The sequence below is a fragment of the Anopheles marshallii genome, chromosome 2 (assembly GCF_943734725.1).
Source record: "Anopheles marshallii chromosome 2, idAnoMarsDA_429_01, whole genome shotgun sequence".
In the NCBI taxonomy this organism is placed as follows: Eukaryota; Metazoa; Arthropoda; class Insecta; order Diptera; family Culicidae; genus Anopheles; species Anopheles marshallii.
Window position 1 is genome coordinate 55917539 of NC_071326.1, and position 24351 is coordinate 55941889.

The window sequence follows — 24351 nt, forward strand, 5'->3', positions numbered from 1 at the left end:
CAACATTTTTTTTATCATAAAGCGCCATTTTGTATTTCTTAAGCCTAGTGAAAAAGTCGCACCTCTTAGAACAAAAACAAAATTGAAGAACGGTAAAAAAACTCGTGAGTGAGAGATAATTTGAGTAACTAAGCGCAACCCTGCGTCATAGGGAAAGGAAGACCGTAAAATTATTGTTTATACACAAACTTACATGTTAGCATCAAGTCAATCAGCAGCGGGCAACGTTTTAGCGGTTTTCCGTAACGTTGCTCTAATAATAGTAGCAGTCTAAGCTGAAGGGGCGTTCAGTAGACAATATTAGCCAGTATACTTCCACCGAACTCTTCTATACAGGTGACACGCATCGGTCAATAGGTCATAAACATAAACTGTGCGTAACTGTTACATGCTACATCAACTCGGGAATCACGTTGTTCGCTCTAGCTGTCCACTATCTAATCGAATAACATTATCTTCATCCGTTATAATTTCTGATGCGTTTTTGCGAAAGAAACAGTTTTCTTACCAAAGGCAACCGGCACCTTAAATAAACCCGAGCCCAAATCTAGCCTGTTTCATTTGAAAACGAAATGTACTAGGCCACACATCGTTTTGGGTAAAGCAACCCTCTGTTACCGTATCCATAGCAACTCCCTTGCGGAGTCAATGTAAGATTTTGTGCTAAACAGTAAATACAGGCAGTCGCCGAGATACGCTATTATAGCGGACCGCTATAACCCGGGAAAAATCCGCATATCTCCAATTTCCGCGTAAGTCAAATCTGGGAGTAAAATCGTTGACTTCCTTCTCTGTACTTAATTTATTCAGCAAACAAGGCGACTTTTTCATACAATACATTAAAATAAACTAAACACAAATGTGTGATATGACAGAGGAAGCTATTTTAGACCAATTTTATACCTTTTTGCTTAGATTTTCTGCTATAAACTAACTCAGTTGTCAAATTTGCAAAAACCGCGTATCTCCGAATCCGCGTATAAGAGGAACTCGTATCTCGGGAACTGCCTGTACACATTAATGAAAGGCTGAGCTAGAGCGTTACAGCCACGTGACGGCGTTACGCTACTACACTGGCGTCCGTCGTACAATCGATGAGGGTGAGTCACGCGAGCTTAAATCAGGAATCGTGCTTTGATGGACATTTGTTACATTTTTTAAAAACTACTACTATTCTGCGATTAAGAACATTCATTCCATGATATTTTCCTATGTAATATGTGCTTTCTCTCTGCCATTCACACCAACAACACACATTCAAACACACATACTAAAACACGCACACACATGGACAATTCGTTTGACGCTTACGTACACAGTTTACAATGAGTCAGTTCATCCATTAATGGTTGAGTGGTGAAATATGGGAAATGGATGATTGGGGGAAATTGGAGGGTGGTTAAGGAAATCTCATGTCGCCCATATGGCGCAGCTGGTGCAGACTGCTTTGGGAGGCCGTCCGCTGCGGTGGCTGCCGAGGATAGTACAGATTATGTTGCGACGATGAGCGATGCGGGTTCTGCTTGTATATGCCTTCCGGTGGGGAAAACTTTCGTGGGCGACGTTCGTCACTGTGACGTCGGCGTTTGTCGCTTTCGTCGGAAAACTTTCTACGTGTTGTACTGGGCGCTGTTTGGTGATCGTTCGCCGTGGCGCCACTGTTGCCGTGACTCATATGGTGCAGACTGGCACCGGCAGGATTGTTGTTGGTAGTGCTATTACCCGCCGCTCCACTGTCATTCGAAAGGCGCTTCACGTGGCTGGTGTCGTACACGTAGTAGCGATTGGTATGCTGATAATCAGTATCGTCCATCATTTCATCGTCCACAAACGTCCGGTTATCTTCGTACCGGGACTTGTATCGTTCGTCATCCGATTTCCTGCGATCACGCCGATCTTCTGTTGTTCGGTCCAGTTCAAAGTCTGCCGAACGTGGCTGTTTAACCGTAGTTTGTCCTTGGGTCACATTGAGCAGCATGTCATCGTACCCGTAACGGCCGTTTGCTATTTTCAACGGACCTTTGCCGGTTGTTTTGGTCCACAGCGCCTCCTGTCCGTAAAGATCCAGCATGGGCTGAAATTGGCTCTGGCCGGTAAGATTATGCGTCGAGCGTCTCCAGCCTTCTTCGTAACGGCGGCGTGTGTTTTCATCCTCGATTGCCTGCCGCCGCTGGGACTTACTGCTAGAGCTTTCACTCGAATCTTCACCGGAAGTTCCGATGCCTAGATCCTTATCCTCACCGTATGCTTTGTACGGTGCGCCGAGGAAATTTTTACTACCGAACGCACCCGTCAACGCTAGCTGGGGATGCGAAATGCAGTACGGATGCGGATAGGTCTTTTCTACCGGTGACAGTTTGTGATCATCATCCGGATGGTAACTGGACGTGCATGACCCAGGCCCGAAAAGGGACAGCAAAACAGGCAACAGGAAAAGACCATGCATCGCACCGAAGAATATCACCAAAAATACCATCTTGAAGAACACCAGGAAGATGTAGCTATCCGCTAGCAATAGCGCCACCACGCCAAGTATCGTACTCATACTACCCTGCACAATTGGCATGCCCAAGCTGTACAGTGCCTCCCGGACGCGTTCGTCCGGTGTACGTGCCTTGGACGACATGTAGGTGTAACAGATGTGAGCCGTAAAGTCCACCGAGAAACCAATGCACATGATCAGATTGATCATAGAGATCGAGTCGAGATTCACGTCCCATAGCGCCATATAGCCGGCAACGCCCAGCTCAATCGAAATGATTGAGAAGGCAACCCACAGTGAGCAGAGGAAGTTCGGTATAAAGATGAACGAAATCAACATCATGATCAGTGCACCGACAATCATCGACTGTATGGAGGTGGGTCGTACCAGCTCGAACTGATCGAAGAACACAAAGTAAGGATGAAACACGGTTGCGTTCAGCGATGAATCTTTACATATTTGTCTCAAATCTTTTACCATAACCTTTTCATGGTTCGTATCCGTAATGTTGACCGCTTGTATCATAAAACGCGAGGCAAGTATTTTAGTGCCTTTTTCGTTGAATTTCACATCCAGCGAGAATGGGTTCGCCGGGAAGAGCCAAATCTAAAAAGAGAAAATGAAAATGGTAAAATATTGTCACAATGCAATGCACTGGTTCACGAACGGAACCACTATGATTCAGCTTACCTCGCGCAGTGCATCTATAAACGCTTGCTCACTGTCCAGCGTTAGGTTAAGATAGTCATTGTTTCGATCGACATACGAGATGAACGATCGCAGCCAAGATTCACTGTAGAGTGGTGAGGTAACGTACGAGGTGTTCTCGAGCGATTGCATCAATTCTTCTATCTGCATTTGCGTGTGTGGATCCGAGTAGTTGAGATCGCCCGTCACGATCACCTGTATGCGATACGGAAACTCTCGATAGTACTCGTCCTCCAGGTCAAAGAACTTCACCGAGTAGGAATCCGCTTTAGACAGCTTACGACGTTCCAAGCCTTCCTTGATCTTGGTCAAACCGAAGCAGGCCCCTCCTAAATAGCCTGCAAATATTACCAGAATGATGGTTTTCGTCCAGCCCTTGTTCAGAATGCGTGCCATAGTCTCGCGGAAGAATGCCATCAGTACATGTTCCCGGTTGTCGATAGGATTATCCGGATCATCTCGGTTAATTCCACCCGTGTTCAACTTCCGATACAGCCATGATCGTTTTTCTGCAAAAATGTACGAACGGTAGAAATTGTTTAAAAATGTTTATTGTTGAATTGTCATATTTTAATTGTTATTTATTTATTTAATATAATTATAATGGCTCTTAGCCGTATTATCAGTCATATATTGACTGCGGATAGTACAAATTCTTATAGGCATTTTCTCCTTGTCTATTGCCTTATCTCGGGCATACAGGGTTGATATTTTAATTGTTATAGCCTAAAAAATGTGTAGTTTCATTGTTAAATTCTCTCTAACTCTTGTCCACTACCAAATCCCTAACAAGCTGGCAATGGTAGAAACGAAATAGGTACTAGCTAAAATTTATGTGTATTTGCCGTGTATTTTGCGATCGCTTTTACCCAACATTGGAATGTCTCGCACGCTGTTTCGCAGGGTGTCCCTCGAAAGTGTCCACAGTTTTCGTCTCGTTCGTCGTTTTCTCCATCACTTTTTCCTCCCCGTTCGGTGCGAATATATTCAAAAGGAACCTGCGCTAGAGAAGTGGCAAAGAAAACGGTTGTGATGGGGTTGGCGCGTGTTTTGAAAAGCGAAAATCATCACTCGCCCACCACCGTGTTGCTATTGACCGGCGCGTCCTCGTCCGGTGCACGTAACGTGTCTCCGACGCACTCCGGGAACCTCCGCCAGCTGACATGACACACTTTCGTATAGCATTGCATTGCGCGTGTATTTGTGTCGTAAAACAGTGTCCGCGCATGTAACGGGCGGTAAAAGTGGTTTTTGCCACATTCAAACTGACGGGGAATTTTTGGCTGAAAATCCAAAACATACTATCACCTGAGGCATCTCGCTGGATCTCTTCGATGTGTATGCCGGAGTTTGCAGCAACTGTAAGGTCAGTGTAAAGCTTTTCGCCTTTCTTACTACACAGACTTCAAATATCACGATCGCACAAGATGATCAAAAGAAGCCTGATGGCACGTGAGAGCCGTTAAGTGCGCCTGTCAAATTTTCACTGCCTAATTGCCCTGTGATAGGTTCCAATGTGTCTTGAATGATACAAAATACAGCATGAAGAGACATCCGCTACTTGTTTTTACTTTCATGTTTCACCCAGTTAGTTTTTGATGGAACGGTCATTTTTCTATGCCCAGCCCAGTATAGTTCAGATTGTGATTAATCATAGATTCATAAATTGGTCGTAAGTTTTACAGTGCACTGCATACTGTGGATTTTTCCCTGTTTTAAACCTCACTTTTACGATAATAACATATTTCATAGCGATACGAGTCAATGCACCGAACGTCGGTTCCGGTCGCTTTTACTAGCCCGGAAGTGGAACACACTCCACCTTACATATTCGCGGAAAGTGTGCGGCTTCTCACGATTTCGAAAATCAAACCATAACTAACTTTACGAACCATCACAACCGCAGCTAAGATTGCGCGCTTAAAGAAATCGTATCGATGTCGTGCCAAATATGCCATCCTATTCGCATAATAATCATCATCCTCATCAACAACATCAGCGGCAGCAACGATCCATAACACATCGACTCACGGTCTGCTTAGAGCTGGCATACGTCTGGGTATAGCGATAGCGTACAATTGCACTCGAACTACCGGTACCATTTTTGAGGCATGTTGACAATTTCCTGCATGGTTTACTACATGTAGTCATCTGTAAAGAAACGGTATTTAGCACGCATCGGACATAGTCGAACAGCGAGCGGACCAACACGGTATCTAGGAAGGTAACGACGGAATCGTATTGTGATTCCGATTGCGCATGAATGAATGTGCGATCGTTGCAATACCCCGTTCGTCAATGAAATATCACCGAGAGCTTTATGTACCATCCTCACGGGCAGGAGAAATGTAGCGAGGAACTGGTTCGCCGTATGGTTGACCATTATTAGGACCGAACACCGGGAGCACTGCAAATACATCATCCGGCATCCGTCAATGGCATCCGGGGTGGATATAGACCGATTCCGGTTGGACGTTTGATGGTAAACACGCATCCAGTCGGATGGTGGTATATGTAGCTAAACGTGGATATGTTTTGCAATTGATCAATGATCCCGTCCATACTCGCCTGCAAACGGTTATTGACCGGGGTATTTACGTGTAGACATCCTTCCTTACTGCTGGCCTAATAGGTGTTGGCACCGAAAGGTCACCCACTTGCTCGGTCGTAGAAAGTTGATCATTAATATTTCATGCGTCTGGTCACAGTTGTGCACAAAACTTTCACGCCGCAACGATGATGATAGGCAAGACGGCACAGGTTATCTTTTTTATTGACCTCGAACAGGCATAGTGCTGAGAATGCCTCTGATGAAGCTGGTTTGAAAACAGGCAAGTCAATGCAAGTGCTTTTCACTTAATATTTTTTTTTTTGAAATTTTCTTTACACGGCCGTTGAACCATCCCTCCTGGTGACATTTGCGAAATGATCCATTTTGTTAATTATGTTAAACCCTTATTAGTACGTTTGCTTCAGCTCGTCGATCCGTTTGTATGATTATTCAATCCGAAATGTCAGAAGAAAGAAACAAAATTGATCGTACGCAATCGGGTTTTAAAATTGGGATCGGAAGTGATCGGTTCCTCCCTAAAACGCTAGTTAGGGCTAGTTAGTCAAAGTTTTACATAACATATTTAAGTTGCTTAATGTGATTGTGAGAGATTACAGACTTTTATTAGATCACAGGGTACGAGATTTTCATCGTGGTAAATGCTCCATCAGAAAAGAATCGCTGGTTGGACCAAACGTCCCAAACAGTTATTTCGCTCGTTTAGCTTGAAGGTGGAGCACTTTAAGGATAATTAGTGTCTGTTACCAGCACCACCACTGTATACTACGGAGTGCCGCAATAAAAACCTGACCGTGTGGCCTCGACCAATGCTGCCAGCGGTGACAGTTTATATTTGCGAAAGCATGAATACACCCAACATGCGCAGGCTGCCGTTACCGAGCATGATCCGATGTTGAAATGGCACGTGTTGGCCGGTGACTTCCACACCGGAGGTACTCCGGCAAAGAAGGTTATCGGCCATCCGAATTATGTTCATCCGTTCGCAAAATGAGTGTGTTCTAGTGCTTGGAGGTACTCGCTGTTGTCGCGACACTGTGTCATAAACCGTAAACGATGGCCCAAGCGCTACGGTTTCTGAGGGACATACAGACAGCGTGTTGTCGATGCTCATGACAATTTGCACTCGCAGTACCACCACTGCACATTGCGCACCTGTTCGTGCTTACGGCCTAGGCGCTGCCTAACTCTGCCGAACGCCATTACGCGTAGTCGGTTAGTTTATCACCCTTACGGCCAAAGTAGCTGAAGACTAGTTAGCTGGAACTACTGAAAATGATCGTCCGCGTGAGTGGTGTTTGCTGGTGGAAACAAGACAAGATATCCACCTTGCGCAGAATGCTAGAATGATGTAATGAGCCTTCTGCATTCGTGCAATGATCGTTTCGTATCGGTCGGTCAACAGCCAGCCCAAAAAGGCGATTCTACTCGAATTAGTTGTAATTGTAACCGATTTGGAGATTCATTTTTGAGTGGATAAGAATGTTATGTAAACGTTGTTGACGTTACGGATATTTTGAACAGATGTTCCTTTAAGGAGCTGTTTTAGAGACATGACGAATCTGGAAACTTCTAGTGAAAGATATCGCAGAATTGATTGTTTGCCTGCTCTCCGAGCATCCAATCAGGTTCGACTCGAAGAGAGAATACGTTTTTACTGAATGATATAACGATTTTCTTTGGTGGAACGGATTATGATCCAACCCATTATTTTCATTGTTTTTTGTGTACTTTAAAATAAATAGTGGGGTTGGGTTTGAGTTTTTTTCCATTATTGTTTTGTGTTTATTTTCAAATTTGTGTGCACTGTACATGGTAGCCTCATTAGCAGTTTATTTTCCATTATGCGTAAAAAAAAAAACAAACCAAATCAAATGATACACATTTGACAGCTCTCTTTACAATGCATTTTCGTTTACGACAATAATGAACAACCGGCAAATCGAGCGTTAAAGCGACTACCAACTTGCATTTCGTACCGCACTGTGTGATGACCCGGTGTATTGGCTTTTTTCTTTTCAACCTGCTCGCCTTGCCCGTTTAGCTAGGGATTGGATTGGGGCGCATAATCATGCCGCGGTGTGGTAATTGCATTGAGTAAGATTGTTCCAGCGAATTTAGTGAACGATTCGATTAATTTACAACTTCTGTTATACAAGCGCACTGAGCCGAAAGTTAAGTAACGTAACTCATGCCAAGATCCAGAGCACAACGTATACAAAGGACGAAAGGAAAGGAATATCATGTTTGCTGTCTCGGCCATTGAGAGCAGTAAGCACCCGGGAAAGTAATGAAGATCCTACCATGGCACCAATGACGCTTTGTGTGCATGTCCGAAGGTTCACCCAAAACCCAAATCTTCATACTTGACCCACTGGTCGAGTAACGAGTAACCGAGTAAGATCCTGATGAAGCTGTTCCATTGTTGAATTGGGATTTACCCGTCGCGGTTACATCTTCACGTGGTGTCAAATAGTGTGACATAACACGTTGTTTCATCAGCGACTAAGCGTTCCCGTGGCGATATGCACACACACAGCTGCACCGTTGGGATAGGTAAACAACAAGAGACCCACCGGCCACTCGTCTCGGCGCAAAACATCGAAAAGTTCAGGTCAGTAACGCAAAGTAACGCTGAACTTCATCAGCAATTATTATTGAAATTTCTGTTAGTTTTTTGTTTGGTGCTGTGCCACAGTCATCTTTGCGCATTGATTACACGATGCTGCCTTGTGAAAGCTCCCCTGGGTGTGTGTTTAAGTGTGGCGGTTTTGTTCCATCCAGCAGGAGATGGGGACTCGTTAGGGATTGAAACTATGTCTGCTCTTTCTGTGATTTGGTTCGATTATGAATGGGGAAATACCGCTGATTACTCGCTGGATGGGGAAATACAACGAAAGTGAGCAAAAACACACATTCATGAAACACGGGTACACTTCGAAACGTAAGCCCTCATGTTTGATTTCGTAACAACAAAACTGTCACTTATTGATTTGCTCATTTGTGACTAAAACTTTGACAATAATCTCTTTTTGTCTACCTTTTGCATATATGCTAATAAGATGATATGATAAGTCTCACCTTTTACCTTGACAGTTGCTTAAGATAACTGTATATATGTCTGATGTATTGAAAATCATGGAATTGAACAATATATTCAACCTAATTAGTTGTTCGTCATGCATTTAGGAATCAATTTTTAATGGCTCTTAAGAACAACGTTGATATTTGTTTGATGTACCGTGTTAGGCTAATAAAATCTCCGCTCAGCTGTCCCATGTCAAAGAATCCCTCTGAGGAGTAACTCGTTTGATGTATTTTTTTTACAAAAATAAATATCTATTGTTCAATTCTTTACAATAGAACCAAATTCACTACGCCAATTTCAACACAGCAACAATTTGGCTTAGATTGGGCTGACGATGACAAAGTATTCCATGATATCCCGTGTGTTTCTTATACCGCTAGTATGAGACTTTTAATTTTAATTCTTTTCCATGAAGTTTGTTTAAGAGAAAATAAACTAAAACAGAAGAATGTCTTATTACCGTAATCAAAAAACACTATGAAGATAGTACGGCGTGACTAGTGGAATGGAAAACAACATTGCTAAACGTGTCTCATATTTATCTACCACTTCTTCTCGATGTAATTCATACAAGACTTTGTAAAGTGTTATGTTGATAGCACTGCTAAGCATCCTAAGGCACATTTGGAAACCTTTAATCATTTCACTTATCCTTGCAAGTGCAGATGCAAGTTTTGGATGCCCAGTTGATGTAAAACGCGTGCTGTGGGTATTAATCTCATTACCCTTGTACGCTACTTGGCAGTTATCCATGAAGTATATATTTTATAGATAACAAGACTGGATAGGCAACAGGAATGTAAGAACAGAAAAATTACGACTTCCTAATTACCTTCCTAATCTTAACTAGGAAGTATTTAGCTCGCGGCTTTCTCTTCTTTCCAGGAACTCGCAGAATCGTATCGCAAGCTTCATTGGCAACATATCTCATGCGTATGATGTGAGTGACTATTCTGCCATAATGTTTGCCACGTCAGGTTATGCTTATCACTGGGCAGATCATGTGTCGGCGATTACTCGTTTAAACTAATTATCATGTTTATTGGATTATTACATGTTGCGCATTGAAGCGGCCGAGCGGATTGTATCGTTTCAAGACAGTGTTTTAAGCAGCAGTGGTCAGCCATTCCTTACAACGGTATCGTCTCCAATTCGAGCACAGCATCACTCCGATGAATCAACCGTAAATTAGAATGTGTATACATACTGCATGCGCATATAGACTCGCAATGGTATAAGTTCTTCATTCGTTTCCAGCGGCTTCTGGTTGTATGGACGAGTGGAAATGTGCTAGACTGAGTTAGTCGCGATGTCGCCGCGACGTATCGTAAATAATCTGATTTATTCACCTAAATGATTCGCTTCCGTTTGCTCGAAACATGTGTCTCGCTTACTGTCCGACCGCTGATCACCGGCAAGTGATGATCGCCGTACGGCGTGGTTGGTCCCGCGTTGGTTGTGCAGTCAAGTAAAGTCATCTTGTTCTCGATTGTACACATTTCGTCCCTTTGGTTCGTTCTCGCTAGTGTCGTACAGGTTTCTCGTCGTTTCTCGTGATCAACACCGGCTGATTACTGAACCGAGCGCGTATTGCTTTCGTTCGGTTGTGTTATGCCTTGGAGCCGTTTGAACCTTGCTCGATTCTACTTCAGATTCTGCTATCAGCAGTGATTAGACGCATGTACCGGCATTTGAGTGTCGTATGGTTTACTTTAATCCGCTTCCGGAATGAACACTGCGTATGGTATAACAGCAGCGACAAGGTTCACCAAACACACTTGCCTAGACAATGCTAGACGCTGTAGTGTTGGTACCGCTTTTCACCAAGCTTGATTTCCTTCGTAGGGCCACATTTCCTTGACTACGACCTTTTGCATCAAATAATAGGCGATACCTGCATCTCTCGGAGCGATACTGGTATGATAGACGCACGTTGCACACTGGGCATATCATGCTCTACGTCCACGATACCTGCCACTGTTTTCAAACACAAGGACGCTGTACGTGTCTGCGACAGATTGCATGCTGGAGCACATTGTGGCATGCAGCAGTGAAACGACGGGAGCACAGTTTACTGACCCCAAATTGGTGCACACGCACATGCATGTTCGCAATAGTCAGCTGCGATGGGCCATCACCATTCGATCATCGATCCGTGGCGAATGGACAGCGAACTGTGTGGCGTGAAATCGAGGGCAGTGGAGTGAGTGCACAAGCTTCGGCACAGTATTTTTACAACATTAAGCCCATAACCTACACGTGTATCCCTTCCTCCTACAATCTAACGGACCGGGTACTTATGAAGGTGAAGGATCCCTATCATATGATGTTATGAATTGATAAACTGTTAATAATTTATGGGATTTCTCTTATAGCTTACTTTTTAAACGACGCTGTAGGAAAAGTTGGAGTCAAGGATGATTGCTCTTTTAACGTCATGTAATGAGTAGTTGCTTAATTTACTTAGTTTCATATTTAATTCAGTTGATTATTTCATAGTTTTAGAAACATATATGCCGTTGTAAAAAGTTATCCATTTACACCATCTAGTGACCATAAGGTCCTTGGCCTTTGGTATGGTGCAAAATAAATAAAAAACACCATCCAGTTTAAAAGGCATTTCAACCCTTTTTTATCATAGCAGCTCACTACAGTGCGTAACAAAGTTGTACTTTCTTCATTTTTTGTACATCCTAGACACTCGATGAAAACTTGCGAGTATTTAGTTTTTTTTGTGCAATGTGAGGGAATATAAAATCTACTACTGCTCCATGACGACAAACAGTAATTCTTATACTTTTCACTCAACATCGTCATTTCTTTTTTGAAGTTTTTCTTTTACAATTTAAAAAACAGGAGATTGTATAGCTATGATACGTACTGTAAGAATAAAGTAATGAAATGATCGCAGTTTATACTTATCATGCAAATTCATCAATTCAAAGATTGTAATACATCATTAAAAAAAAATGGGTATTTTTTATTTCATCAGCAAATTAGCCACGGCTAATTTTCAATTTTCCATTTCCATTGTCACGAGCAAGGCCTTCCTTATATCAAAGCGATTCCTAGGTGAAACATGAATCGGTCACAGCATGGAAGGACTTAATTGAATGCTCCTCACACACAGTGGTCCGCTTGATGAACTTCGTTCCGAGGCCAATGATGATGTGCGGAGACTTGGCGGCCGTTTCTTGGGAATTTCCTATTGGGCAACGTGTAGGATCGTGCATCGATGGAAGGGAATCGATCAACTGCTTCTTATTAGCGTACGCAAAAAAAAACAGGCCGGTTCAAAAGTGTTACATAACAGTGGCCTCAAAAAGAGCGAAATACAACAGTGCACAATGCAGCTCAACAGATCTTATTGTTCTTTCGAGGCTCACTTGCTTCAGGGAGAGAAAAATTGACCTACTGTCCAACTTTCCCTACTTTTTGTAAACTTACAATTACGCCCCAGTTTATCCACTTAGGTTGGTTTATGTGTGGATCAAATTTGCATGTGTAATGTCCGATGGTTGGCCGCTCTTCAGTGATGGAGTCATTGAGTGGATTGTTTATCAAAATGCTCGTGATTCCTTGTAGGTCTAATTTAGACATTTTCTTTATTCAATTATGCCTGTTTTACTATGCGCTGTGATAGTGTGAAGGTGGCTCTTAGCTTGCTCATTCCTACATACTGCTATTATCGTAGAATGTTCGGTAATATTGATTTCTTGCTAATCAACTGCCGCATTGGATTTTATCTGAAACTTTCCCAAAATGTATCCTCAATATTCAACATTCAATACAATATTCGAAAATTTTTGGGTAGAATTTATAAAAGTTTACATTAAAAAAAATAACAAACACAAAACATTCCATTACAGCTACACCATTGACATTATCTCGTAGTCTATGTAATGGTATGGCTAAATACTGCATGTATGTTAAATTTCTTTACCAACTTTTGCCGAATACAATGAGGTGTACCTATTTTATTAATGTCACACTTAACCAAGCGCCGTCGATAGCCAACGGTAAATGGATGCATGCTATCAATCGCTTCAATTCAAAGTTGCGCATTCCGTCAACTGCACGCTACTCCGTTTGGCTGAAGATGATCATGAACGCGAGTCCAACTATTGAAATCCCTGCAGTTGTTGCAACATAGAGTTGCAGTCCTATATAGTCGGCGCACCCGCCTGATAGAGCTTGGTTTGCATCTATCGGGAGCACTTTTTTTCTTTTTTTTTTGCACACTCACTCTGGTTTTGACGCTTAACCAGAGTTGAGAAGCAGTGGCAGTTGGCATACAAATCTTCCCTTCAATCGGAAACGATCGGCAGCTCCTAAGGTGGTGTTTAAAATAGTTGTGGGACGCTTTCTTCCACGAGATGCTTATCGCGCTTTCAAGCGTCACTCCCCGACGCTCGTTATCCTACCCTGGACCATAACCGGATCATTAACCGGTCATCTAATTGATCCAGACATGGTTTGTCTAATAGAACTCGTCGCCCAATCGTTACCGCCTTCCACATAGCGTCGGCTGATTTCTCGTTAATTCTAATGCCTTTCAAGCCCTCGAAAACTCCCCCATCGTCAAACGTACACTCGCGCAGAAGTTGGAAGGTGCAAGCTGTCTTTCAAAGCGATCGCTTTAAAGCAACCCTTAGGTACCGACAAAAACACCGCCAAGGAGCGCAAATGGCCATTGAGGATTGATTCATTGTTTAGGATGCATTGGAACATTCGGTTTAAACATTGAGCAGTGCGAGGAGGCAAAAAGCCCGCTACGTCTCGGTGAGCCATAAATTGTTATGGAGTAGATTGATAAAAAAGAAATTTTGCGTGGGCTAAGCAGATTTTTCGAGACCGTTCTTGCCGACGTTCGTTATACCGTTCGACGGTAGGTGTTCGATATATCGCGGTGTTCTGTGTTCGACGAAAGGTTCGACCAGTCCTGTGCCATCTGTTTACCGTTAGATAGCTGATGCACTGGCGGCCATGTGCATGTGCATAGCTCGGTTAATGCAGCGACATGAAATGGGGTAAACTTTCTACCGACGAGGGCCACAGGAACGTGTGAGAAATCTAGCATGATTCAAGCGATATTAAATGCACACACTTAATTTTCTAGCTATCGCTAACAAATTTCATCTCGCCACGCTTGGAAGCATAACCGTTAGGCTGCAGTTTACAGGCCACCATGGGATATTTTGAACCATGGGAACATCACATTGATGCCAACCATCGAAATCAAACTAAATCAACAAATATTGTGTTGGTAGAATGAATGTTACTGCTTCACGATTTAGAGCAACATCAAAACAGGCTCAGAATGCATTTAGTCATGTTTTCAATCGACCTAGCGCATCCGAGTTAAATCTGAGTTTCGATCTCCAGACCGGGTCGCGTGTATATTTGCGTATCGATTATAAAACGCACACCGTAATCGTTCACTGAGATAATGGCTTACGATTTAAGCAACTGGAAGCGAGGGAAGAATGAAGTAGTAAAACTAAGTATTAATGCCCTTTTGAAGCGCGTTAAGGAAGCGGTATCGTCGAGGGTTATTTCTCCTCTCATGATACTTTATCAGGCGTAAATAAGCCAACGTTTGCGCTATTCAATTAGCCCGGAATCCAGTGTGCGAATGTAATATTACATTATTCGTAATTCGCATTATCACACAACGCACCATGAGAAGCTGCCATGGTTTTAAACTACGGCTCAATTCACTGGCCTGTGGTTAAATTGTGCAAGCTGCATGTGGGGCGAACTTGAGAATTACAATTTATTTTGATTACGTTCAGAAAAAAATGGGAATACGTAAAAAGAAAATAAAAAATATAAAGAAAGGAAAATAAATGTTGTGAAATGTTTGACAACTTTTAGTAGTAGTTTAGTAAGTAAGTTTTGGTAAACTTTTAGTTTTAGTAGCAAAACTCGACACATTTTTATCATAAATGGATTCGCTAGGAAGCAGTCTCAGAAAAAATACATTCAGAATGTATGCATATAGAACTTGAAAAAGAATACATGCATATAGAACAAAGCCTTCAATCAATGTACAGCAAGTCTGACATATTTATAAGGATCAATAAGCGTCAATTATGTAACTATTTTTACAAATACAATTTTTAGGTCAATGTGAACGACCGTATTGTTTTTTAAAAAATACTATTATTGGTCAAAAACTAAACATTGGTCACCAGAGGTCCCGTATGGTAACCCTTATGAGGCCTCTGATTATGTTAATCCGCCACTGAGTGATGCAGCTGAATGTTTTCGTAATTTTGAACCCATTTTGGCGTACTTACAATATTCTTTCGCGAGCATCTAGCACTATGCGTGAGCGGTTAACGGATTTCATATATAACTTATACGATTTGTTTACGATTACGGATTCACCTACCTTTTATAGCAACCGATTCCGGCAGAACCTTGTATCCGAAGATGGCATGCAGATTTTTGAACTCGCAGTGTCCAGATACGGCCATGCAACCGGCAAAGAATGTTATGTGCCAGAGGTAGGTAAAGCAAACGGCAAATCCGCTATACGCGCAGAAGATCTGCACGGACGGGAACGGGCTGAGGATACCAATCCAGAAGGAGATCATATCGGTGAGCGAGGTGATAGTGATAGAGACGGCTGCTTCCGACATCATGTGACCCATACGTTCTGGGACGGACAGTTTCACGGACGTTCGGCGCCAGGCAGCTAACATGACGAACGTGTCATCGATTCCGATACCTGAAATGGTGTAATGTTATTATTAGAATGTTTAGATGCATATTTCTCACCGCATACGTTTCATTTTTCATTCAAAATTATATTCAAGTCATATTTTGATTCGAGATTTAGTTTGTGACGCGTTTGAAAGATGATACGATCATGTGTATTTGCTAAAAGCACTACGTGTTGCAGACATGCATAACTATGTTGGTGCAGCTTTGGGGTGGATAATTACAACCCACACGCACCACTCTCCCGTACCACAAGCGTTTTATTCGCAATGACATAATCATGCGTTCATGTATAACCGACGATGGTCGTTTTGTGTACAACGATGGCCCGACTGATACGTTCACAAAACTTCATTTGCCGATAGGCAATAACCGATAGCCAGCGGTAAATGATCTATAGCTACTCGCCGAAAAAGAATCGTTAGCAGAAACTTCGCCGTTTGAAACGTACCACGAAATAGAACTTGGGTTTCTGCTTTAAGGCATCGCGCATTTAGGCATCGCTCCACTCGAGCTTCTTATATAGTGTGCAATGGTAGTTCAATGCAATGCTGTCGTGGAGGGCTGAACCGTTATTTCACCATTCTAGGTAGTAGTGCAATTTACTGCTTGTGACACCTAATCACTTACCCACGGCCAAATTTACCTGTCAATAAGCTTAAGTGGTATGAGACACGTACTTTTTGGATGAAACTTTTTAGAGGTAGCAAATGCCCACTAAGGCAAACTAAATTTAATTTGTAGTGTATATGACTTTAAAGTATTGTTTATAATTATTAGGCTATCGTGGGTTTGCGAAAGGTATCCATTAACAGTAGATTAGAAGTAGGTATAGTGGTATCGGTGCATACTATTACAAGACAGGATCGGTACCAAAACTCTTCGAGTCTCGAGTCGAGTTAGCCTCCCCATACGAAGTGCTAGCTGTTCAGTATGAATTTAAGTCAAGGGAATAAAAAAAGATAGGTCTCACAAGGTCTAGACAGTATAGAAAAAAAAGAACTATTAGCACCAACTGTGATAATATAAATTATAGATTTTTTGACAAAATATTTGCTGACCTCAACGTTCCTCACATATATAAAAAATATATGCCCTTGCATCAAGAACCCATCGTTTAGGGTTATGTGCAAAGTCTACGTTGATTTAGCTTCCGGTATACGGAAGCTTATCAGACCAAGGTGTGTAACGTATAACGTAGTGGTACAAGGGACGGCAATTTGAATGCGTACGTGTGGACTAACAGCTTCAACAACCTTAGGTAGAGTCTGTGATGGTATTGCTCAGCTATCAGTAGTAGTTTATAGCAAAACTAACATGCTACAAGACGGCATGGTTGCGCCACAGGTGCTGGTACAAGAATTTGAAGGTTTGGGTAATTAACCAAAGACGTTTGCGCATCCAATACATAGAACTGTGTACGTTTGGGTCGACCTTGAAAGAATTAGTTCAATCTCCTGTATCATGTTTTACTCGTTTACGCTTCATTTGGTTCGAGGAGTTATTTCCGGAGTGCAACAGATACATTTTACCAAGATCATACTAACGTGTAAATCAAAGTAACAAAGAGCTTTGTAACCAATGCAAGGTATACTATTCTTTATTGTTAGTGCTAAAAATATTTTCCTAATATTGGTGGTGTAAGGTTCGGTGAAATCTTCGTTTGTAGTAGTTTTTCCTCTGTTCTGTCACAATAAATCATTTGTTGGCCTAGATCTGGCTAAAAAAGACACACAATAATGCGACCAACAATAACCCCAACGATGGACGACACCCGATTGATTGTGGCAAATTCGACTGCCAGTTCTTTAAGGAACACAATCTCAACTATCTCACCGTTTTGTTAAGCTTGCAGAGATTGCAGTGACTATATATGCACAAAGGCGGCAACAACCCTTTGCCTTAATTTGGAACACCATTCACTATCAATTGCAGCTCGAAATAGACTTTAGCAAATTGTGTCGGGCATTAAATTCATGTTAAGCAAGAGGTGCTGCGGTTATCAGGGCTGATGTTTTATGACACTGATGCTGCGGTTTGAAGATGTGCATTACCAATCCGACACATTTTACAATCAATCGATACGAGGAAGCGCTTGCTATAGTGTTTTGTAAAATGGTTGCCTCACTGTTTCGGAATGCCTGCTGACTTTAATGTGCGTGTTTTTTTTTTCATCGTAATTCTTTAATGAAGTCATGTGTTTGAGCGCGTGCTGCTTTAACGCAGGTGACATTTTTGAATAATTCACGCAAGATACGCATTATCTGCGCTTCTATTCCTTTGTGAGTTAACATGCTCATGTGATTATTTTGCACCAAAATATTTCATCCTCTAACCAAAAGACCATGGGACCGTCAGATAATGGTGATCTATTTTTCCATTACATTATATTACCCCGGAGAGTACCCAACGGTGAGGGAGTTGTTCGTAAATGCACTTATGGCTGCAACCGTCGTTTGCGGCGCACCTTTGGTGGACGTAAATTGCTGGCAATTGAGTGCATCGGTCATGCTGATTGTTGAATTCTCCAATACGCTCGCACCCGCTACTCGCAAGCCAAAGCAACCCGGCGCAGGCGTGCGTTAGTGTAAGACGCACGTATGGCTTTTCTTTTCACCAGCGCTCAGCTCACTGGTACTTATCTTTTGGCATCATTGGCAAATACCATATAGTTTGGAAATTGTACACATATCTCTTTTCCAAGCGGCACTTGTTACGTAACTGCCTTTTGTGTGCTACGTATCTTGTGCACCGCGAAATGGGGAGTGTGGGTTTTTTTCACATGTTTAATTGGCATGCTGACTGCTTGATTTCTTTTCGGTTCATTGCATTGCACCGTGTCCCCCATGCCCCTTTTATCATTCGTACCAGTTGTTTTTATGTATATTTTCTTCTAGCGGAACAGTTGCATGGGCAAGATGAGCAAAATAATTCGAAAATGTTCAGCTCAACACCGACGCGGTATTACGGTAATAGTAAACATTTATAAAATTGGTACTGTTTCCTTTGTGAATTGAAATGATAGCGAAATGCAAGCACGAAAAAGAACAGACAACAGAGAAGGAAATGATGCGCAGAAAGCTTCCGGACAGTTTCCGATGCGAAGTGCAGGAAAAGCGTGATAGCAAAGTTGATTGATGTGATTTGAAAACGCCGTGAAAATCTGTTTGTTATGAGACGCTGATTACCCAATCCACATATGATTTTGAGGTCATAATGCAAAACTGGTGAACGGTATGTTGAACCAGGAAAAGGATGTAACCAATAACCAGACAACACACCACCGATGTAAAAGGCATGCAATATATCAGAATCGGAAATACAATTTGAGTGCGGCGTCACACCAACACAATCTGAGCACTGAATTAGCTACAAGAAAATGATCGGTGCTTTGCGTAATCTAACATACATTTTATACTTCATGGCAGCGGGTGACCATTAATTTGTTTATTGATAAAAAATACCCACCATGTGTGATTGCTACTATGCACCTTGTGATCGGTTACTTGCCTACTTAAACGCTAATTAGTATTCTACTCATGGACTATGAGAATCGTCGTGCTGATTCACGAATGCAGCACAGTACACTTTGTCTTGGCAAGCATTGTAAGCATGACAGAGAGAAAACTTTGACCGTCTGGGGTGACATTGTTTTGGGGAAGGTTTTTATAGGTGGTCCAATGTCGCCCTAAAGATGATGCTATTGGTAGTAGTCATGGTCGTGGTGCCATAATCACATTTTATACAATGGAACGATGGCTATCCGCAACAGAGAAGTTTATTCAATTGTTCTGGTTTGCACCATTAAAATTAAACAGAAATGTTCCAACGAGCATCACTTTTATGAAATAGCTACTGCCCAGTATTAAGACATATTCATACGTACGTTTCGGGTTAAAATAAAGCACTCAACGCAGCTTACATCACTCACATCGGATGGCATCCATTGCAAGAGATCAATTTTGTCGACAACAGGTGTTAGGACACTGAGCCATCCAATAGGGTATGTTAAGTGAGCAGCAAAAGCTTGTTGGATCTCATCATGTACGTGACGCGTGAATGGATTACGGTTTCGGGTCGATCGTTTTCCGCCATCGTACTGTGCGACGATGCAATTAGAGCAATGTGGCAAGACTTACCAATCATAAGAAACGGTGCCGCCAAATTGATTCCGATGAACTCGATGCCCAGATACATGGCCAGTCCGAACGCGGCAGAGGTTGCCATCACAGCCGAGACGTTACCCATCAGACCGAGCCAGGGTTTGGATCGTACCACGTCACCCATCATGCAGGTTACCACGCTGAGAAGGTAGTTGTGAAAAAGTATGGATAAATGCCGAAAAGGTTTAACAAGTTGGTTGCTATTAACCTTACCTGAACGCTATCATCAGGATGAAAGTTGAGCTGAAGTACGGCACCACAGTTCGCGTGTTCCGCTCCAGCTCGTGGTCGAGTGTGCGCGAAGCGAAACGTGCAACAGAAATGTATTTAAATACTCCATTATCTTCCGCGTAGCCAACGGCCTCAAGAAACGCTTCCTCCCAGGCAGCACCACGCGCATCCTGGCGTTTGGAATCAGCCGTAACAAAGTAAACTAACTGCAGCGATGGCACCGAAATGATCAGATTATCTTCCGATACTTGCGTTCCACCAAAGAATACCGGAAAGACGTGCGCATCCCACGTCACGGGATTGAACATTACTGGGAAAGTCAAATTTAAGTCACCTGCTTCAACCTGACGAATAAAACAAAATCGATGTTTACATTATTGCACTTACTCCAATGAATCCTAGAAGCTAACTACTTACCTCATCGATGATTTTATCCAAGTTAAGAATGTCGTTCGTAAAGCATTCATTTTCCCATCGAGCGCAAGCTTCACGGTAAGTGAATGTTTCTCCATCGTACTGGACCGTGGCGTTCTGTATAATTCCATCGAGTAGTCGCAGCTCCTGCCAAACCTCACTTCGCAAGAGATTTTTGTTATGTTCGTCCTTCGAAATAACAATTACTCGACCGAACCGTCCTGTGAGGTAAAATTGAATGAATGACAATTTTCCGCTCTATTTATACGATTGAAGCAAGGTTTTGCTATCGATATTTAGGTTTTAATTCCCATAGTCAAGGACAATATTTGATTGAGTTTTTGCGAAAGATATTCCTTTTCGATATTCTGAAATGGCTGCATTTAATTTCGTTTTCCCTTTCTGTTTATGGATTTGATTTGTGTAGGAATGGTAGGCAATAATACCTTATATCCGATATTTGTGTAAGTAATTTAAGTTTGTAATTTTGTTATCAAACTAGAAATGCTCAATGCGTCCATTGAGCAGACAGTCTTTTGTTGAGCTACTGTGCCAGAAAAGATTGCTTGCAAGCTTCAACTAATTGTTGCGGTGTAAAAGGCTGACACTACATGTACCAGTTTCCTCGCACGATAATCGGCGATCGGAATCAGTAACGGAATCTACATATATCAGTTGCACGCGCACTCAATCAGGCTAGTACTAATTAGCACCAGTGCCTGCTATCAAATTAGAAACGTTAAAGAAGGTAGTGGGGTCTACTAGTAGCAATAATAATGAAGTAGTAGTAATGAAGGACATTTGATGTTACTTGTCTATAACAGTATTTTATGTGTTGGAAACTGTGATTTAATATTTACAAGTTTCGTTTGTGCGTAACGCAGAAGAAAAGAATTAGAGTAGAAAAAAAAATTAATATAATTTAAAACAAACGTATGTTTATAAAAAAAACGCAATAAATACACAGTTTATGAGTCAAGGTAAATGATTTGGTAACCCAAAGACGCAAACGGCGCCCACTGTAGCTTCCAGTTTTCTTAAACGATTTCTGGTAGCACAATATTGCTGGACATTATCAAGCATCTCATCATCATTCATCTAGTATATTTTCATGACTGGCGAGATATCAACAGATCTATTTATTTACCTCCCTCGTGTACCAGAAAAAAATTGCACGTGACGACGAATCAGTTTGCTAGACATAAAATTATCCTAAATTCGATCAATAATTAATTGCTCTCGGTTGTAAAACAATGGTAGTAATTTCTCCTCACAAAAGCGTTCGAACTGATCTATCGGTTTCTGTAAGCTACGGATTGAATACACTTTACGATTAGCTTAGTAAGAAAACAAAACAACCCGTGGGATTTATCGTCGGGATAAATCATGGTTTACACCTGTGCAATTTACGTCATTCACGAACACTTTTATGACACGTGCCGTATGTTAGATTTTTTTCAGTTATGGTGCATTTTGCATTCAGTTGAATTATGTACATAAGCATTAACATGCAATCGAATTATAGGTAAACAAGAATATGTACTCCTCATTTATTAAAAAAAATTCAAGTAACGATGCACGAAAAAATAGACTTAAAAGTAATTCGATGTATTTATCTTGTTTTTGGTAGTATTCTTGATTGCTAAACTGTGGTTAGAAATGAATACAAAAGACTTGAGCATATCAATTTTAAGCGACGAACCTTTGTGTTTTAAGAACTTTTGTTTCGATGTTGTACATCAATGAATCCGTCATGCATTCAGGCTAGTTGACTATTAAAGCATAAAATTTAAACATAAACTCTTTCTGGATTAGGTTTAAATCACAGTTTAATGTTCAGCTATGGATAATTCCAGTCACAGATAATCCAACATTGGACAAGGGAAATTTAATACAGACAGGGGTTGTAAAGGCAAATACCAATTAGGACAATTTGTTATGCATTTAAACTAAACTTACGCGACTACATTCGCTAAATTTACATGCATACGTTACGTAAATTGTGAAGAACTTGTATGAAGTTGTGGTACTAACAGTGCTCCTTTTGTATTGTGCATATGATTTTATCTCAGCACATGGGATAACTCTCTGTTGATTGTTCTCTCAGCGAACTTATGTCGTTCAAATGCAAATTATAACGCATGTTATATGCGTCTTACCTACGAAAGTGACGGATAGACGGTGCAAAGAGCACGCTCTCATTCTCTTCACCATAACTTCACACCAGTTTTATATACCCGTTAGTTTATCGGTTAGAAATGAAAGTAGTCAAGAAACGACCTGACGCTGACAATCTATTGCTGAAGAGTGGAACTACCTCAGAGGACAGCATTTATAACCGGTATAATTGCACTACATCCTGCACTACTATGTTCCCTGCATACAGCGCAATTCCACTTGTTCGCATCCTTACCCGGCCGAGTAATTCTTCCAACGTTGAAACGGTGCGTATAGTTGACCTTGAAGTAGCTCTCAACGATGGCACGTTCCGATTTGCCCTCACCGCGGATAGGCGAGAACAAATACTCTGGGTCGATTTCGTATTTGATTTGTTGAAAGCTGAAATAGATAAAATGAACACAGGTAACGATGATATAGGAAACCAATCAAGTCCAGAATCTAAGTACAGATATTAATGTTCATAGTTATTGCGTTTAGCGTGACACTGCCCTTCAAAAGCTGTGCCGTTATCAAAGAAAACAACATCTCCGGGCCATACATCGTAACAGCAAATGCTCGTAAAGAAAAAGATATCACATAGAACGTGTCTGAAGTTAATGAAACCCCATCAAGATAAATGGTTTAGACATCATAAAACCACAATATGCGATAATTGAGCGGTTCGTAAAAATTCAACCTTTTCCTGTAATTTAAAGTACGTGCGGCGATTAGTCAATACAGCAATGTGAAATACAAGTTTAATCATGATTTCAATCATGATGAATATAGTGTCATCTTTTGCATAAGCAATGGTTTGTTATTTAAAAATTTCCTCAATAATTTGTTTATAAAATCTCAAATAGGTTTTTAAAAACATATTAAATATTAAAAAAACGTATAAGAAAGAATGATGATACGCTTACAATAGTTGATTTATGAAACGTTTAACATTGAAAGCAGCTTTTGCTGTCCTGACGCATATTTACAACATTTTTTTACTATCAAAACAAACTTTTTACTTTACAACTTTTACTTACTTTTACAAACTTTGACTTCCAATTTACTGCTTTTTAATGCTTTGTTTTGATTTTTATGTTTGATGATTGAAATCTAAATTTCAATCCAGTGATTTTTTTATGATTCACAAACATCGCAAGTCTATAATGCATTTCATGCCAAATACTTTCGCTTTGCGTTTTTCCTGTTTTTATTCACTAATGAAGCGTTGCAATTTAGTGAAACCAACAAGACTTCGAGACCGTTTTCCGTTACCGTTACTGAGATACGCCAACCCATAGATTAGTTACTACGCTTAACAGTTTTCACATCCACTACTACAACTACTTACCCGGTCATACATAGAAGAGCCAATAAGACAGGTACTATCAGAAAGTAGCCCGGGTGCCTCCCGATAAAGAGACCCAGCTTGAAGAAGGATTTGTTTAGTGCATTGTCCACACAAGAAATGCCGCAAGTCATCTGAAAAGAAAAAAGAAAATTTTTGTTTAATAGATAAAAAACGGAGCATTGTACAACGCACATACATTAGCTAAAAAGGTAATTGAACTCATCAATCTTTTCAGCTAATGATGGATTAAAGACATCATGACGCACTAAGTTTAAGTGTCTTAATGCGTCGATACGATTATGTTCAGAGCTAAAGCAACTTTACATATGCTAGTTGAAATAAAACGAGTGCACGCCACATTGAAAGTACCCCAAAGGTAAGCTGGTTTGTATACCGTTGGTGCTGAAAGCCTGGACGAACATAAACATTGTGAAAAGATTTGATTTTCTCGTTTGATTA

At 41.4% G+C, this 24351-nt stretch overlaps 1 protein-coding gene across 2 annotated transcripts; it reads right to left on the reverse strand.

The window, feature by feature from the left end:
* Window positions 1–1399: 1399 nt before the first annotated feature.
* Window positions 1400–24023, reverse strand: LOC128719221 (patched domain-containing protein 3). Of its 2 annotated transcripts, XM_053812844.1 has the most exons (9): window positions 23893–24023; window positions 22798–22943; window positions 20388–20605; window positions 19953–20314; window positions 19716–19879; window positions 15245–15583; window positions 3173–3699; window positions 1693–3088; window positions 1400–1629 (listed from the first exon to the last, which is right to left on the reverse strand). In XM_053812844.1, exons 1-9 carry the CDS (start codon window positions 24021–24023, stop codon window positions 1400–1402), a joined length of 3513 nt encoding a protein of 1170 aa, XP_053668819.1. The 2 variants fall into 2 exon arrangements, with proteins under 2 accessions (XP_053668819.1, XP_053668818.1); XM_053812843.1 differs by having other exon boundaries at window positions 1400–3088.
* Window positions 24024–24351: the final 328 nt, after the last annotated feature.